Genomic DNA, 19,203 nt, shown 5'->3' with positions numbered 1-19,203 from the left:
GAACAATACATGGTGAAGTAGCCCCTTTGCTCTAGGGGGTGATACCATAACTCCAGATGACATATGTGTTTTAACAGGAGGACAAACACCAGGTGGTAGAGGGTGGCCCGTATGACCTGCTCCAGGACTGCTGAGAGACACACACGTCACAGTCCTCACTCTCCCTCTGATAAAGAGTGCTGCTACATGTTGTACACATGTTGACCAGTAGAGGGCAGCACTGTGGGACTACTAAGAGCACAATTCCATCTGAACTTCAGCACTACAGAAATGTTTTCCGATTGCACCGACATATGAAGCATTTACCATGAATGCGGGAACATTGCCGTTAAATTTAAATAGCGCTAAACTTCCACGACGCAGCTTGAATCGAGCCCGAAGACTATCCTCCTCAGACAGAGTTGGACAGTGCCCTAGGAAGGACAAACAGGGCTCAGGCTCCCACAAAACAACCTCACTATGGACTCATTCTCAGTGCCTTGTCTAGTAATGTGACCAGTCTTCCTGTGGCATAATCATGAAATAAATATTATACAGATTTTGGGGGGGGGGTTAATTCATATACAAAATAAGTATTTTAAGTCTCTGTCAAAAGGTTTACCCACAATTTCAAATCTTTAATAGTATGAAACGAAGATAACCAGATGCAACCGTCTTTGTTGATAAAACATTTGAAGCAAAGCTTGAGCAAATCTTTCCATTCATCCAACCAACACACTCAAGAAAACATTTAACCACAGCCAAATATACATATCAACCGAACTCTCAATGTCAAATTATGAAGCAAAGCATAAGGGTGAAGGGCTCTGGCGTTAGGATCTCGCCCCATAAGCATTGGTTTACAGGTTTGAACTCTGGGGCACGGTTGCCTACTGAAGACTCTGCAGGTCAGTGAGTCAAGGCCACTTGGAGTGGCTGCCACATAAAAGGTGACATTGGCAGAAGGGTGTGATAACATAAGCAGAGGGGGGCAAATTCTTGGGGTTCCCTCTGTGATACAGACAGCAAAGAGCAGTGCTTATGGAGATACTCCTGTAAGTGGGCACTTCGTCTATAAATGAAAATAAATATAAAAACGAAGTGCCCACCTTTCCCCCAGGAGTTTCTTCATAGGAGGGGACCCCAGGGATTCACTCCCATGACATCTACCAGCCTTCCAACCATTACTGAGTGTCAACACAGCCACTCAGGGGCTGACCCTATAACCCCATACTGAAATTGGTGAGATCCTTACCAGAGAGCCACTGGCTCTTCCACACTGCACATTTGTCATGAATAAAATGCAGAAACAAAGAGCACCACATATTGGTCATTGGTCTCTGTCCCTATAGAAACTAATCAGCCCAGGTCAAATCACTAAAATAATTGAACCCACAAATCTAAAAACGGGGTTTGAAGCTCCAAGTCACAGTCCCTTTTTTGTTGTTGTTGACCTTTAACATAACATGCAGACCTCTTAGTTTACCTGGTATTGACAAGCACACCTTTTCAACTAGATTTGACAAGATCGAAAGTCTAGTTTCTGACGAGCACTGAACGTTTGTCTTTTTCTATCTGTAGTTTGTCAAATCTAAGTGTTCGGTTTCAATATACAGCTAAGATTTTTTACTTTTTTTTTTTTTTTTAAACACCGACCAGTAAAAAGTACCTTTACATTTTAGTCACACAATCTGTACCGCCTCAGCGATAGACTGAATAGTGCCCTAAGGGCTTGGAATTTCTCCTTAAGAGCCCAGTAATTTTGCAGCAGTGCTTTAACCTAATACACTAAGCTTAAGTCATACTACGTCTCAAATATACACAGATGTGGAATATAAAGATTTCTTAGGAGCAGTTATGCATTTTAAGCGGTTAAAAAAAGGTGACCAAAGGGTTTTTGACGTTAGAAATCTGTGGTTTGCTGTTCAAAGGCAAAAGGTTTAGCAGGACAAAGCTCTCAGAATACAGTATTCTTGACGATGTCGCTATACAGTTTCTCATGGTCGGGTATAGATATCATTACATGGAATCACTTAACAACTTCAAATTTAAAAAAAAGAAGGTCTGATGCGGTCCATGAAAGGGTTCACTGAGGTACAATAACTGCACCCAGCCTGAATATCATATTAAAGATATAGCACAAGATTAAAACTGTTGGACAACAACCGTTAAAATGGATGAATGCATTCCCAGAATTCAGATAAAGTGTTCCCTGAAGAACAGATGGCCAAGCTCAAAAACAGCTCATAACAAAGCACCACTGTACTGTGATGCCAGGGACTCGCCCGTAGGCATGTCTGAAGACTCATCCATAGGTGGACCTGAGAATATGGTGACGGAAGGAGGCACAGAGAAAATAGACGCTTTTGCTTGTGTATGTGCAATATATGGGTGTGAGTGAGCGAGTGAGAGAGAGATGAGAACTGACTGAATACAAGGCCACGGTGGTGGTCTCCGAGTCACAGAGCTGGTCGGATTGGTAGTTACTGTAGAAAGAGCTGGTCGGATTGTTAGTTACTGTAGAAACACCTGAGATTTACATGTAGGTAACACCCCTTCTCTCCGCCCTCCATCCCGAGACAAGGGGCAACAACAAGAACGTAACAGGAAGTCCCACGGCAGCAGTCCCACATCACTTCCTCTTCTTAGGGCTCTTGTCAGCATCCCGTCTACTCTCCTCAGAATTCTCCCTCCCTGCTTTGAGACTGGAGGCCGAGGCATTTTTCGCTGCTGGCTGGGCCTTCGCCTTCTTGGCCTTGGGTTCGGCCGGAGTGGGTTTAGCCTTTCGGCCCCCCAGGACCCCGGAGAGCAGGGTTTTGAAGAGCCAGATGGTGGCGACAGTGGCCAGGAGGGACCAGAGCACCAGGTGGCCGGGTAGAGTCTGAACGTGGCCCCGTACCTGCTTCAGAGCCTGGGCCAGAGGAGAGTCAGGACTGGGCTGAATCGGGAACGTCTCCTGCACACAAAGTTCATATGTAAGCACATGTACATACACAACAAAGACACGTAAGAGTGCGAGTGTTGTTGGTATGCGTGTCTGAGAAATCAGACTTGGTACACCTGGCCATACAGCACACACTAGTACGCACCACACACACACAAAAGCAAAGGGGAGCGTGAATTCCATATAGCCAATACAGCACCACATCTGGAGTTGGAGGGGCAATCACCACAAGCCACAGTACTGATATTATTAGTACAACACAAAGTTACAACATAACCCAGTTGAGCAAAAAGGCTTAGCTACCTTGAGTCCGTGCTGGTTGAGCATGGCCTCCAGGGTAGGGTCACCCAGCTGCACTGCAGGATAGAACTCCTCTGAATAGTCTCTCCTCCACCACTCTTTAGGACCAGACCTGACAGGGAAGACAACCAATACACCACTCATTACCATAGGAACATTTTATTTGTGTCTGGTTGAATCGAGTGGCTTCATCGAATTCTGACAATTAGAATACTGTACATTTTGTGGCCATTTTATGAATAACATCACTTAATATAGTGACTATTTAAGTTCACTTGTAAATCTTAACTGATTTTATGAATGAATAATCTAAGGAATTCATGGGTTAACCATTAGCACTCTCTCCCCAGTACACCCACTGCTGAAGTGGAAGCCGTAGGCTGCTCACCAGTCCTGTGCGGTCTGGGTGAACCAGTACTGGTAGAGGCTGGCTCGGAGGTAGACCGGGGGGGCCTGGCTGAATGGGTATTGGGCTGAGTCTGTCTGGATCAGTCTCACCACTGGGACACAGGGAGAGATAGAAAGTCATGTGTGAGAAACGGAGTGCAGCATGCAGGCGAGTGGTCATCTGAGTGTTGCTGATATTTCTCCTTTGTTGGAAGGTCAATGATCTACAATGTGTGAGTAAATCACGCCCACCCCACACCGACTAGCAGTTTTACATGTCAGGCGCATACCAGTGAATTTCTGGGCCCGTATTCATAAAGCGTCTCAGAGTAGGAGTGCTGATCTAGGATCAGTTTTGCCTTTAAGATCATAATCAATAAGATGACATAGACAGGAGGGGGAGCTGATCCTAGAAAAGGCCACAGGCCTAAAAACACCCATCAAGAGCCAAAATAAAAGTAGTCTGCCAGATGCAACCTGCACTTTCCTCATATTAAAACAAAGACGTCTGTGCTCTACACTTTAATTGAAAAATAGAAGTCATTATCACAGAGTGCAGTACATACCATCCTTCTTGCCCTGCAGTAGGCAGTGCACTAGGCTTGTGAACCAGGGGCTCTGTTCGGCCAGTCCCTGGGCTGCCTGGCTCATCTGCCAGTCTAACCGTGGCTGGTGGGGGGCCACCACTGGAGGGGCCACGCCCACATTTCCCGGCTTGTACATGAACTCTATCTCCTAGGAGGGCCAATTGGGAAAGGTGCATTGAAACACGATACACCTTTCGCAGAACTATATAAGATTGTTTTACTTTATAAAAGTCAAGTAGTTGAGGAAGATCATGTGATTGAGGACATTCCATGTCTAATATTGTGAAATCGGAGAAAAAACAAAACTTTTTCATCCAAAACTATTATTTTGGTCCCCGCTCTCTTACCGTCCAGGTATTCTTGTCCATGCTGCCCTCGAGGACGACCTCTGACCTCCCGTCCACCCTGTTGTCCAGGCTGTAGGCACTGACCAGTCTATAGCGCTCCACTAGGCTGTAGGCCTGTCTCACCTCCGGGAGGATCTTACTGCTGTACACCTGCTCCATGGACGAGTAGGGCACCTGGGGACAACACCATGACCAATCAGAGAGAATCTTATAAACAGTGCTAACTACTAGACCAATAGTAACTCCAACAGACCAATTAGGTAGATTTATGCTGTCTTCATTAAAGTGATTCACAATCAGAAGGCTCCCTGTGTGACTCACCACACTGATAGCAAACACGGCGACTGCAGCAGAGACAATGACAGCCCATTGGACAAGACCCCAGAGCTTCCAGAGACACCCTCTAACACACACACACCTGGGGGGAGGAAACAAAGATCTGAGATCAGTGGACATTAAACGCAAAACAAGGATGACTCACGCTGCAACGGGGCAGACCACTGTTCTGGGGTCGGCAAATGCAGTGGAACTAGATCTACAGTTGAATTCGGAAGTTTACATACACCTTAGCCAAATACATTTAAACTCAGTTTTTCACAATTCCTGACATTTAATCCCAATGTCCTGTCTCAGGTCAGTTAGGATCACCACTTTATTTTAAGAATGTGAAATATCAGAATAATAGTAGAGAGAATGATTTCTTTCATCACATTCCCAGTGGGTCAGAAGTTTACATACACTCCATTAGTATTTGGTAGCATTTCCTTTAAATTGTTTAACTTGGGTCAAATGTTTTGGGTAGCCTTCCACAATAAGTTGGGTGAATTTTGGCCCATTCCTCCTGATAGAGCTGGTGTAACTGAGTCAGGTTTGTAGGCCTCCTTGCTCGCACACACTTTTTCAGTTCTGCCCATAAATGTTCTATAGGCTTGAGTTCAGGGCTTTGTGATGGCCACTCCAATACCTTGACTTTGTCCTTAAGCCATTTTGCCACAACTTTGGAAGTATGCTTGGGGTCATTGTCCATTTGCGACCAAGCTTTAACTTCCTGACTGATTTCTTGAGATGTTGCTTCAATATCCACATAATTTTCCTCCCTCATGAAGCCATCTATTTTGTGAAGTACACCAGTCCCTCCTGCAGCAAAGCACCCCACAACATGATGCTGCCACCCCCGTGCTTCACGGTTGGGATGGTGTTCTTCGGCTTGCAAGCCTCCCTCTTTCTCCTCCGAACATAACAATGGTCATTATGACCAAACAGTTCTATTTTTGTTTCATCAAACAAGAGGACATTTCTCCAAAAAGTATGATCTTTGTCCCCATGTGCAGTTGCAAACTGTAGTCTGGCTTTTTAATGGCTGTTTTGGAGCAGTGGCTTCTTCTTTGCTGAGTGGCCTTTCAGGTTATGTCGATACAGGACTCGTTTTACTGGTGATATAGATGCTTTTGTACCGGTTTCCTCCAGCATCTTCACATCTCCTTTGCTGTTGTTCTGGGATTGATTTACACTTATAGCACCAAAGTACGTTCATCTTTAGGAGACAAAACACGTCTCCTTCCTGAGCGGTATGACAGCTATGTGGTCCCATGGTGTTTATACTTGCGTACTATTCTTTGTACAGATGAACATGGTACCCTTCAGGCGTTTGTAAATTGCTCCCAAGCATGAACCAGACTTGTGGAGGTCTACAATTTATTTTCTGAGGTCTTGGCTGATTTGTTTTGATTTCCCCATGATGTCAAGCAAAGAGGCACCGAGTTGGAAGGTAGGCCTTGAAATACATCCACAGGTACACCTCCAATTGACTCAAATGATGTCAATTAGCCTATCAGAAGCTTCTAAAGCCATGACATCATTTTCTGGAATTTTCCAAGCTGTTTAAAGGCACAGTCAACTTAGTGTATGTAAACTTCTGACCCACTGGAATTGTGATAGTGAATTATAAGTGAAATAATCTGTCTGTAAACAATTGTTGGAAACATTACTTATGTCATACACAAAGTAGATGTCCTAACCGACTTGCCAAAATTATAGTTTGTTAACAAGAAATGTGTGGAGTGGTTGAAAAACGAGATTTAATGACTCCAACATAAGTGCATGTAAACTTCCGACTTCAACTGTATTTCACAATTGAAAATCTCCTGGTCCTAAGATTTACCATCTTTGAATTGCAAACTTTATTACAGATACTGTTTTAGTATGATATAGCCTACTCACCCAAGCATGGCTGCCACCACCTCCCAGGTGAGAGAGAGAACTCCTACCCAGATAGTGGGTCCTGTCACAAGCTTCAACCAATTGTCAAACTGCTGCTGGGTAAAGGCTACAAAACATGAAACAAAATCACTTAACTATTAACGTAACAATGTATTGTCAATGATTGACATCCATCAGGAAATAAAATAAAGCAACACTACCGAGCCACTAGGTATACAGTAATATATAGATGTTAACCTACAGAGTCACTAGGTATACAGTAATATATAGATGTTAACCTACCGAGTCACTAGGTATACAGTAATATATAGATGTTAACCTACCGATGTCACTAGGTATACACTATATAGATATTAACAGTAATATATAGATGTTAACCTACAGAGTCACTAGGTATACAGTAATATATAGATGTTAACCTACCGAGTCACGAGGTATACAGTAATATATAGATGTTAACCTACAGAGTCACTAGGTATACAGTAATATATAGATGTTAACCTACAGAGTCACTAGGTATACAGTAATATATAGATGTTAACCTACAGAGTCACTAGGTATACAGTAATATATAGATGTTAACCTACAGAGTCACTAGGTATACAGTAATATATAGATGTTAACCTACAGAGTCACTAGGTATACAGTAATATATAGATGTTAACCTACCGAGTCACTAGGTATACAGTAATATATAGATGTTAACCTAGTCACTAGGTATACAGAGTCACTAGGTATACAGTAATATATAGATGTTAACCTACAGAGTCACTAGGTATACAGTAATATATAGATGTTAACCTCACTAGGTATACAGAGTCACTAGGTATACAGTAATATATAGATGTTAACCTACAGAGTCACTAGGTATACAGTAATATATAGATGTTAACCTACAGAGTCACTAGGTATACAGTAATATATAGATGTTAACCTACAGAGTCACTAGGTATACAGTAATATATAGATGTTAACCTACAGAGTCACTAGGTATACAGTAATATATAGATGTTAACCTACAGACTAGTCACTCACTAGGTATACAGTAATATATAGATGTTAACCTAACAGAGTCACTAGGTATACAGTAATATATAGATGTTAACACTAATATATAGATGTTAGTCACACTAGGTATACAGTAATATATAGATGTTAACCTACAGAGTCACTAGGTATACAGTAATATATAGATGTTAACCTACACTAGAGTCACACTAGGTATACAGTAATATATAGATGTTAACCTACAGAGTCAGAGTCACTAGGTATACAGTAATATATAGATGTTAACCTACAGAGTCACTAGGTATACAGTAATATATAGATGTTAACCTACGGAGTCACTAGGTATACAGTAATATATAGATGTTAACCTACCGAGTCACAAGGTATACAGTAATATATAGATGTTAACCTACAGAGTCACTAGGTATACAGTAATATATAGATGTTAACCTACCGAGTCACAAGGTATACAGTAATATATAGATGTTAACCTAGTGTCACTAGGTATACAGTAATATATAGATGTTAACCTAGTCACTAGGTATACAGTAATAAATATAGATGTTAACCTAGTCACTAGGTATACAGTAATAAATATAGATGTTAACCTAGAGTCACTAGGTATACAGTAATATATAGATGTTAACCTACCGGGTCACTAGGTATACAGTAATATATAGATGTTAACCTACAGAGTCACTAGGTATACAGTAATATATAGCTGTTAACCTACCGGGTCACTAGGTATACAGTAATATATAGATGTTAACCTACAGAGTCACTAGGTATACAGTAATATATAGATGTTAACCTACAGAGTCACTAGGTATACAGTAATATATAGATGTTAACCTACCGAGTCACGAGGTATACAGTAATATATAGATGTTAACCTACAGAGTCACTAGGTATACAGTAATATATAGATGTTAACCTACAGAGTCACTAGGTATACAGTAATATATAGATGTTAACCTACCGAGTCACTAGGTATACAGTAATATATAGATGTTAACCTACAGAGTCACTAGGTATACAGTATTACAGTGCCTTCGGAAACTCTTCAAACCCCTTGACTTTTTCCTTATTTTGTTACATTGCAGCCTTATTCTAAAATGGATTAACTATACCCCATAATGACAAAGTGAAAAAAGGTTCTGTATTTTTTTGCAGTATTAAAAGTAAAAACAGAAATACTTTATTTAGGTAAGTATTCAGACCCTTTGCTATGAGACTCGAAATTGAGTTCAGGTGCATCCTGTTTCCATTGATCTTCCTTGAGCTGTTTCTACAACTTTATTGGAGTCCACCTGTGGTAAATTCAAATTATTTGGAAAGGCACACACACCTGTCTATATAAGGTCCCACAGTTGACAGTGCATGTCAGAGCAAAAACAAAGCCATGAGGTCAAAGGAATTGTTTGTAGAGCTCCGAGACAGGATTGTGTCAAGGCACAGATCTGGGAAGGGCTCCAAAAAATGTCTACAGCATTGAAGGTCACCAAGAACTCGGTGGCCTCCATCATTCATAAATGGAAGAAGTTTGGAACCACCATGACTCTTCCTAGAGCTGGCCTCCCAGCAGCCAAACTGAGCAATCGGGGGAGAAAGGCCTTGGTCGGGGGGGAGGTGACCAAGAACCAGATGGTCACTCAGAGAGCTCCAGAGTTCATCTGTGGAGATGGGAGAACCTTCCAGAAGGACAACCATCTCTGCAGCACTCCACCAATCAGGCATTTATGGTAGTGGCCAGATGGAAACCACTCCGCAGTAAAAGGCAGGGACTGGGAGACTAGTCAGGATAGAGGCAAATATGAACAGAGCAAAGTGCTGAGAGATCATTGATAAAAACCTACTTATGTAAATGTGATTTTTTTAAAATGTTATAGATTTGCAAAAAAAATCTTAAAACCTGTTTTTGCTTTGTCATTATGGGATAGTGTGTAGATTTTTTTTTTTAATTGCTCAATCAATTTTAGAATAAGGCTGTAACGTAACAAAATGTGGAAAAAGTCAAGTGGATTGAATACCAAATGCACTGTTAACCTACCGGTTTTAGAGGTCATGGTCTTGGCCTCCCAGTCCATTTCCAGTGTGAAGAGCACTTTAGTTCCATAGATGATGGCAGCAAATACAGACAGCAACACCAATGACATTATGGTTTGGTTCCAGGCTGCAAAAAAAAACTTCATTAGATTAGGTGCTCTTAGTATCACAGTCCATCATTTGGTTTTGTCCAGCTACTAAAAATGTATTTTGTAAGTTACATTAAGGGGTTACCCTTTTAGGACATTAGGAATGTTAACTGTAGATAAACAAAATACATCACAGAAGTACTTAAACAGGATAACACCTGACAGATCAGACCACTCTGCCTGAGAATAAAACAATGACCCCCCCCCCTTTCCTCTCCCTGCCAGAATAGGGAAATAGGGGGGGAAAAGGAAGCTGATCATTACTGTAACAGCCTTTGTGTTTTATAGTACCTTCCACCAGCTTAAAACACCAAACTGGGTGTGGATAATGCTGTTTTAGGGAGAAAGCTGGCCTGAACGTCTACTCTGGTGTTAAATGTGAGAGTTGCATAAGAAGAGAAGTGAGGTCATACTCTTGGCGCTCTTCTTCTTGCCGTGGCCCAGCCAGTAGCTGATATGGTCGTCGTCCAACAGGGAGAAAGTCAGAGCCAGGGAAAGGAAGGGGAGGAAGCCATAGTTCCCCACGAACATTAACTTCACCTGGTACACTGCCTGGTTATCAGTTACAGAGAGAAGTAGGTAGGTATAGTTAGATAAAGGCATCGTGCAAATGACATGTGTGGGGTCGCAATCCTGCAACACATGTGTATAGTTAGGGGTCATTCATTCACCGTCAAGCATACAAATGTCACACAAATGACAAACACACACACACACGTCTAGAGCCTTATAGCAGCAGTCTGGCGATTCCCTGGATGATAACAGACTAGACAATTTGTACTGTAGGTAGGCGTTTTTCTGAACCTCTCCTCCCTCAGCCAGACCTCAACACTTGATAGCGATTTAGGCGGCAGGAGGAAACATTGAAAAGAAACTGGAAGCCTGTATATCAGTGTGTTCAATCCTTTCTTAGACATTTTACATGCTCATGTTTAGCAGCTGCTGATGTAACCACACACACACACACACACACCTGAATGTAGAAGGCTGCCAGTCTGAGGTGGCGGATGGGGGCGAAGTAGAGGGGGGGCACAGCGATCTCGGTCACCAACAGACCGACAGTCCCCAGCTTCAGGTACCAGTCTGGCAGCTGCTGGATGAACCAGGACCAGGGCAGGGGGATGCCTTGGGCCTCAAACATGTGGTTCACCGCTGGGAAGAGGGAGGGGTTTGATGGGGTGACAGAGGGGAGGGAGGATATGAGACATGGATGAGTAAAGATTGACCCATAACACTGCACCTCGCACCTTTTTTTAAATCACGTGTTTTAAATCGCTGACACTTTTCCTGAACTGCGACTGATGTCGCAGTTGCTATGCAGACGACACACAATTAATCTTCTCCTTTCCCCCTTCTGATGACCAGGTGGCGAATCGCATCTCTGCATGTCTGGCAGACATATCAGTGTGGATGACGGATCACCACCTCAAGCTGAACCTCGGCAAGACGGAGCTGCTCTTCCTCCCGGGGAAGGACTGCCCGTTCCATGATCTCGCCATCACGGTTGACAACTCCATTGTGTCCTCCTCCCAGAGCGCTAAGAACCTTGGCGTGATCCTGGACAACACCCTGTCGTTCTCAACTAACATCAAGGCGGTGGCCCGTTCCTGTAGGTTCATGCTCTACAACATCCGCAGAGTACGACCCTGCCTCACACAGGAAGCGGCGCAGGTCCTAATCCAGGCACTTGTCATCTCCCGTCTGGATTACTGCAACTCGCTGTTGGCTGGGCTCCCTGCCTGTGCCATTAAACCCCTACAACTCATCCAGAACGCCGCAGCCCGTCTGGTGTTCAACCTTCCCAAGTTCTCTCACGTCACCCGTCCTCCGCTCTCTCCACTGGCTTCCAGTTGAAGCTTGCATCCGCTACAAGACCATGGTGCTTGCCTACGGAGCTGTGAGGGGAACGGCACCTCAGTACCTCCAGGCTCTGATCAGGCCCTACACCCAAACAAGGGCACTGCGTTCATCCACCTCTGGCCTGCTCGCCTCCCTACCACTGAGGAAGTACAGTTCCCGCTCAGCCCAGTCAAAACTGTTCGCTGCTCTGGCCCCCCAATGGTGGAACAAACTCCCTCACGACGCCAGGACAGCGGAGTCAATCACCACCTTCCGGAGACACCTGAAACCCCACATCTTTAAGGAATACCTAGGATAGGATAAAGTAATCTCTCTCACCCCCCCCTTAAAAGATTTAGATGCACTACTGTTCCACTGGATGTCATAAGGTGAATGCACCAATTTGTAAGTCGCTCTGGATAAGAGCGTCTGCTAAATGACTTAAATGTAAATGTATGTGTAGTGAGGCTCCAGGCATCATCATTACCATCATGGAAGTTAATGAGAATACTGCCGCTGGGTGAGGTACACACCCCTTACATGATGCACACGGTACAATCATAGCCAAGCACACGCACTCCTTACTCCTGCCTTTATTGATAAATCTACAAGCATGAGTAATGTTGTCATTGCTCAACCAGTCTTCACATTACTCGTACCATTGAACATAGACTCCCAATTAGTTGCGGTCCAGAAGCTGTTGGGACACTGGCCTGACATTGGGATCAAGAGTCCCAATTTCGGCCCAACAGACTCCCATTTAGTTGCAGTCCCGAAGATACACTAAACAAAAATATAAACGCAATGTAAAGTGGGTCCCATGGTTCATGAGCTGAAATAAAAAGATCCCATACATTTTCCATACACACAAAATGCTTTTCTACCAAATTTTGTGCACAAATTTGTTTACATCCCTGTTAGTGAGCATTTCTCCTTTGCCAAGATAATCCATCCACCTGACAGGTGGCACATCAAGAAGCTGACTAAACAGTATGATTACACAGGTGCACCCTTGTGCCTGGGCACAAGAAACAACCACACACAAAAAAAGTCCACCAGAGCCGTTGCTAGAGCCGCCCACCAGAGCCATCGCTGATTGAATGTTAATTTCTCTACCATAAGGTCATAATGTCATTTTAGAGAATTTGTCAGTACTCCATCCGGCCTCACAACCCGCAGACCACGTGTAACCACGCCAGCCCACTGACCTCCACATCCGGCTTCTTCACCTACGGGATCGTGTGAGACCAGCCACCCGGACAGCTGATGAAAATGAGGAGTATTTCTGTCTGTAATAGTTTTATTTTACCTTTATATAACCAGGTAAGCTAGTTGAGAACAAGTTCTCATTTACAACTGCGACCTGGCCAAGATAAAGCATAGCAGTGTGAACAGACAACAACAGAGTTACACATGGAGTAAACAATAAACAAGTCAATAACACAGTAGAAAAAAAGAAAAAAAAGAGTCTATATACATTGTGTGCAAAAGGCATGAGGTAAGCGAATAATTACAATTTAGCAGATTAACACGAGTGATAAATGATCAGATGGTCATGTGCCGGTAGAGATACTGGTGTGCAAAAGAGCAGAAAAGTAAATAAATAAAAACAGTATGGGGATGAGGTAGGTAAATTGGGTGGGCTATTTACCGATGGACTATGTACAGCTGCAGCGATCGGTTAGCTGCTCAGATTGCAGATGTTTAAAGTTGGTGAGGGAGATAAAAGTCTCTGATTTTTGCAATCCCTTTTATGGGGAAAAACTCATTCTGACTGGCTGACTCATTGCGGAGTCATGTGCAATCCATAGATTAGGGCCTAATGAATTTATTTATTAAATCGACTGATTTCCATATATAAACTAACTCCGTAAAAATCATTGAAATTGTTGCGTTTATATTTTTGTTCAGTATACATTGAACAGTACAGTTTTGTGTCATAAGAGGTTCCCTTGTCTCACCGGTGAGCCCCCACCAGCTGGGGCAGTGGCTGGCCAGCTTGGCGACCCCGGAGCCAAAGGTGAGGCGGAACAGGAGCCAGCGCACCAGCCAGAAGGTCACGGCGTCATGCTGACGGAATGCCGAGCGCCACCGCAGGAGGTTGAGCGGCGCGACGAGCACGGTCAGGAAGCCCGCCTCCAACAGCAGACTGTCCCTATGGGTGGGAATCAAACGAGACATTAATAATCAAAGTCCGCTCTCCTTGGGGAAAAAAATCCCCAGTCCTCCTCACATCATAACTATAAATGTATAAGGCACTGAAATCACTCCAACAACCCAAAATCTCAGGTCTCAAAGAAATGACAAAGTTGATAAATAAATACAATCAATAGATTACATTTCACTTGAAATTCCTGCACCAGAAGGCTACATGAAATTCCTGCTCAAAACAGTGGAATACAGTACATATCACTGAGCTTCAAATCCAATGACACTGCCTTTCAGGGAATCAGTTAGCCTAGTAGAAGCAATGCCCGTTAGAGCCAGAGGCACTGAGACTCCATAACATACTGGTAGCTGTGCATCTTTAAACCGGTTGTAGGTTGGCATTCTCTTCATGCAGAACCAACTGGTGTGTGTTAGTGGATAGCCAGCTAACTATAAACAGTTCAGACACACCCACCCCTACTACATATAAAAACACAACCAGGCAACTATTTATTATCTATTTACTAATCCATGCAACTGCTGGGGAAACCAAAGCCTTGCACAGGCCCAGTCCTGGCCATTCTGACACCCTAGGCGAGACAAAAACTAATTCCGACCACCATATACCCCCACAAAACTAGAATAGTCCCTGTAAGCAAAATGACGTTGAAAATACATCTTTATCAGAGGTGGAAAAATTCATACTTTTTAGTCCTTTGTTTGTCCTGATTCCTGTGACAAATACATTTGTTTAGGATATGGTGTTCGCTAACATGTCAGCGCATTTTTGTTATTTGATCGGGCACCATTTACGTTCAGCTGTTTGATTGGAGAAACGTGCATGATGTAAAAAGTGTCTGCCTCAATACATTTTCATACCGTAGGCTAGATCTGCTACGTGATTTTTTTTTTTTTGATGATTTCTTCCATAGACAGAAAGTTGGTGGATGCATCTCTCCAACAGCACCCTGAAGAGGCACGCTGGGAATGGACAAAGCTAAATATTTTTCACCCCTGCCTTTGACAAAGTGGACACTGCTTATCACAGGGTGTCATCAGAGCTCACCTAAAACTCCCATAAGCCGCTGGTTGAAAGAAACTGTCATTGTTTTTGGGAAGAATTCTGTGAGGTTTTGTGTTGTTTAAAAGGTATGCCTTGGTCAGTTTAGCACTTGTTAATCTACTGCCATAGGCAGCCGCCTAATCATGTCTAATAGCAACATCTCCAAGCTTAGCTAAAAGTCAATAACTCTAAAACCATATTACATGTGTGATAGATGTCCTTCAAGGCAAAGTCTGCTTACCTGTATAAAATATGCATGATGTCGAAGACTGATACATACGCACAAACACTTTCAACAATCGTTCTAGTCACAAGATGTACAGCGCACCGTTTGTCTGTTAGCTTGTAATATGTAATAAACACAGAATTATGAGGAGTGGATAGTGAATTTGACTGGCAAATGGTTCCAATAGCAGTTTCTTGTCTGCCACTGATGCTCTTGCAGTAAAACCCATGTCTGATAACAAAATGACATCACACAGACCCAGTAGACATTGTGTTCAGCAATAACACTTTAGTAAACAAATGTATTTTCATTTCAAAGTCTGAGCTTTGCAGCCTGTTACGCTCTATCAATTCAGCCCATATGAGAATTCAGAACAGATCACTTACCACTGAAAACGCAGAAAGTCTTGACCCACCTGTCAAGAGTAAATGATGTTGATTAATTTACTGTATCGTTAATTTACTGTACAGTATCTAACCAAACCAGTGGCAGACAACCACCCCCGCCCACCGACCTGACAGAGGGAGAGGTAGAGGGCCCAGAGGCAGAAGAACACCAGGCTGTCTCGGAGGGGCTCCAGTAGGGCTGCTCCCAGGGCTAAGAGCGCCCCCGCCAGGCAGAGCAGCTCCATTGCCTGCTGGGCGTCCAGGTCCAGACCCAGCCGGGGCCCCAACCACAGCAGGGAGGGGTGGGCATGTATCTGCTCCAACACTGGCCTGGAGCCGTCCACACGGGGCTCCACCAGGCGCACAGGCAGGACCCCCTCATTGCCATAGAGACCTGGCCACCGAGACAAACAGCAGGGATGGATAAACAAAACAGAGGGGGGGGGGGGTTGTGTTTATTGAGAATGGGGTTAATGAATAGAGGTCATGTTCACATACTTAAAGTAAGTAAGTGGGTTTATGGTACCCTGCTAAATAGTTCAAAGGTCATGTATGTGAAAACAAGACACTTGTTTTATCTGTGCTGTCTTTTTATTCAGTCAAATGGAACATGTGAAGGTGGAGCTTAGAAGCTTACATTGCTTATGGGTTGAGCCAAGATTGTGATCAACTGATTGGAATGTGGCATTAATGCGTGGAATAACTTTTTAATAAAAAAACTGAAAGCATACAGCTAGTTTTACTACAGTTAGTTGGAATCTAGTGTATTTAGTGTACATTTAAGACGACAGGTGAAGCTGATAGACCAGAAGTGCCACTACGACATACCTGGCACACAGAGTGGACCAACTGAAAGTATGCTCACATTTGAAATTAGAAGCAGAGAAATAAAGTAAAACACAAACACTAAATTGTGCAACGATGACTCATTCATGTTCAATGCATCTCATCTTGCCAGCACTTGTCAAATGAGATGTGTTATTTCAGTAAGGCCTCCTGCTGCCAGTCTGTAAAGTGACTATAGAGTGGATTGCAAGCAATGGACATATACATATTTTGCCCTTGGTAAAATGTGTTTTGTATTGGATATTTGATTTTCTCATCAATAGCTATTGAAACAAGCACACCATGGCTATGTAGATAATACTAATCTAAATCAGGGGTGGATGGAGGAAAGTCCACACTTGAATTTTTCATAATAAGATTTCAATCTTCAATAGCTCTTACACAAAGCGTTCCATGACTATGAAAATGATCAATTCTATATTATAAACTCGGCGGTTTGAGCCCCGAATGCCGATTGGCTAAAAAGCCATGGCATATCGGACCGTATACAACAGGTATGACATTTTCTTTTACTATTCTAATTACATTGGTAACCAGTTTATAATAGCCATAAGGTACCTCAGGGGTTTGTGGTATATGGTCAATATACCACAGCAAGTGGCTGTATCAAAGCACTCCGCATTGCGTCGTGCGTAAGAACAGCCCTTAGCCGTGGTATACAGGGCATATACCACACCTTCTCGGGACTTATTGCTTAAATCGGGGGAGGATGGACATGTTTGTGTAAAGAAAAGTACAAACGCTACACCTTGTATTCCAAAAAGCCTGAAACCAACATCAGAGGGAGTGTATGATGATTACAGTTTGGCGGCGTCTAGTCAGAAATCCTGCCTGTTGGTTTCAGGCGTTTTGGAATACAAGGTGTAGCGTTTGCACCTTTCTTTACAATCGCAGTGTAATCCACGGAATGTTCCACACAGGAACAACCGACGACAATACCGCACCGAATAGATGACGAGCTGTGAAGGATTCCAAGGGTAAATATCATCCACACACACACACACTGAGTTGATTAGCAGGTGGACCTAATCACTACGTGAGTGAATGGGGATGTCCATTAATCACCCTCCTCCCACCCCAACAACCTGTTATTTAACGGAAATAAATATTGAAGACTGAACAGTAAAAAACTCAAATCTATAGAGAAAAAAAAGAAATGTATCCATCCTCCCCCGATTATGAATAAATCATTTTCAGTCATAGCGTGCTTTGTGTAAAAGCCATTGAAGAATTAAATCCCCCTGGTAAAGAAAATCTAAATGTCTTTAAAAAGAACAAGTGGATTTTTGTCAATCCTCCCCGATCCAGAATTGTTCATAATAATAGAATGTTTGGTGCAATAGCTATTGAGGAGACAAAACCGACTAGCAACCCAAGATTCAATATAAAAATACATTTTACCTTGGTACATTTCACATACAATTTGCATAATAAGATGGCTGCATGAAAAAGTAAAGTGGTGTGATGACTAATCAACATGACTACAAGTTCGTATTTAGACTGGGAAAACGTGAAAATGATACTACAAGTCAGATCTATTGTATACTGTTTGGGGTCTGAGCCAAGCTCCAATACTGGATTGATGACGGGTTATTCCCAACGCACTCAGCGCTTGCAGGAAGCTTCAGTGTGCACATTCTGGGGGAAATCCTAACCCTCAAACAGACAGACACAGCCATAAAAAAGGCACCGACAACGACCATTGTAAAGAAAACATCCACTTGCCCCAAGCAAATATCTAAACGGGCATCTGTCAAATAATGGCCAGTCCTGTCAGGACGTGGCCATAGCATGTAAGGCCACATCACTTCTATTGCTGCCAATTTGCCTCACTCTCCTTTATAAAGCCAGCCTGCCCTAGCCTCATACGAACTTGTGAGCTCGCGAGATCAGGATGGTTCGTACCACCCTACATTCATTTTTGGTTCCCCTTACTACGCGTAGTGCCATTCTATAGCAAGTCATTCACCTAGACAACTAGTTCATGTTTATAAATAAATACGAACACATCAATGTAGATCTGTGTACGTAAAGTATCAAACAATAGTCTACTGAATATACACTCGAAATACATTCTCCTTTTCTAGGCCTAAGCTATAGTGATGGTGCAGGAGTTGTAACACTGTAGCAAAGGCAATGAACCTAGTTTAACACGTGGAAATGGTCATTAGGTCGCCCGATCAGTCCAACAACACAGGCTAGTTCAGAAAGTAGTCATTTCATCCCCAGTGTACTTAACCGACCAGATGCAACTACATTAATCAGTTCATCATCACAAGCGAAATATTTGGAAAAAAGTGGGAACCATCCGACTCAACAACGCAGAGCTGAACACATTTCCATGATCACAAACAGTCAACCAATAATAAGGTTCCTTCGATTGCAATTAATAAATAGATGTTAAATAGATACATTTTGTTTTACCTGGTATCTGAACATAGAGGGATGCAAAAGCAAACATGTAAATAATTGCCATACTCCATAAAAACATATGACGCGGTAATCTGGTTTCCCCCATGTTTACGGCTTGGCGTTCCTGCTAAATATAAAACTATTTCCTACGTCTCTCAACACAGCACGAACAAATAACCACTGCTGTGCAATTCATCCAGGACGGTAAAAAAAAATCAGTGGACGGTGCAGAAGGCGTGGTTCTTCGTCTTCTTCTCTTCTGTGGAATTTATATCGCGGTTGGCAACCAAATTTAAACTACATTACCGCCACCAAC

At 43.0% G+C, this 19,203-nt stretch overlaps 2 protein-coding genes across 2 annotated transcripts in view; one reads left to right on the top strand and one right to left on the bottom strand.

Moving 5' to 3' along the window:
• The window catches only part of stab2 (stabilin 2), a 36,819-nt gene extending 36,138 nt beyond the window's left edge, over positions 1-681 (top strand). The window contains exon 67 of the mRNA XM_029666022.2: positions 78-681. Within this exon, the coding sequence (XP_029521882.1) occupies positions 78-134 (57 nt within the window). The 3' untranslated portion in view covers positions 135-681. The remainder of the gene's footprint in view (positions 1-77) is intronic.
• LOC115133117 (lipase maturation factor 2-like) lies at positions 597-19,111 on the bottom strand. Its single transcript, XM_065016536.1, has 14 exons — positions 18,900-19,111; positions 15,758-16,023; positions 15,630-15,658; positions 13,768-13,961; positions 10,941-11,119; positions 10,381-10,519; positions 9,823-9,945; positions 6,765-6,870; positions 4,866-4,962; positions 4,545-4,718; positions 4,177-4,345; positions 3,612-3,723; positions 3,227-3,335; positions 597-2,935 (listed from the first exon to the last, which is right to left on the bottom strand). The coding sequence occupies exons 1-14, from the start codon at positions 18,991-18,993 to the stop codon at positions 2,612-2,614; spliced, it is 2,115 nt and encodes a 704-aa protein (XP_064872608.1). The 5' UTR covers positions 18,994-19,111; the 3' UTR covers positions 597-2,611.
• Between the last annotated feature and the right edge of the window lie 92 nt (positions 19,112-19,203).

The sequence above is a fragment of the Oncorhynchus nerka genome, unplaced genomic scaffold (genome assembly GCF_034236695.1).
Source record: "Oncorhynchus nerka isolate Pitt River unplaced genomic scaffold, Oner_Uvic_2.0 unplaced_scaffold_21___fragment_6___debris, whole genome shotgun sequence".
NCBI classification, from domain to species: Eukaryota; Metazoa; Chordata; class Actinopteri; order Salmoniformes; family Salmonidae; genus Oncorhynchus; species Oncorhynchus nerka.
This window is presented reverse-complemented; position numbering and strand designations above follow the sequence as displayed.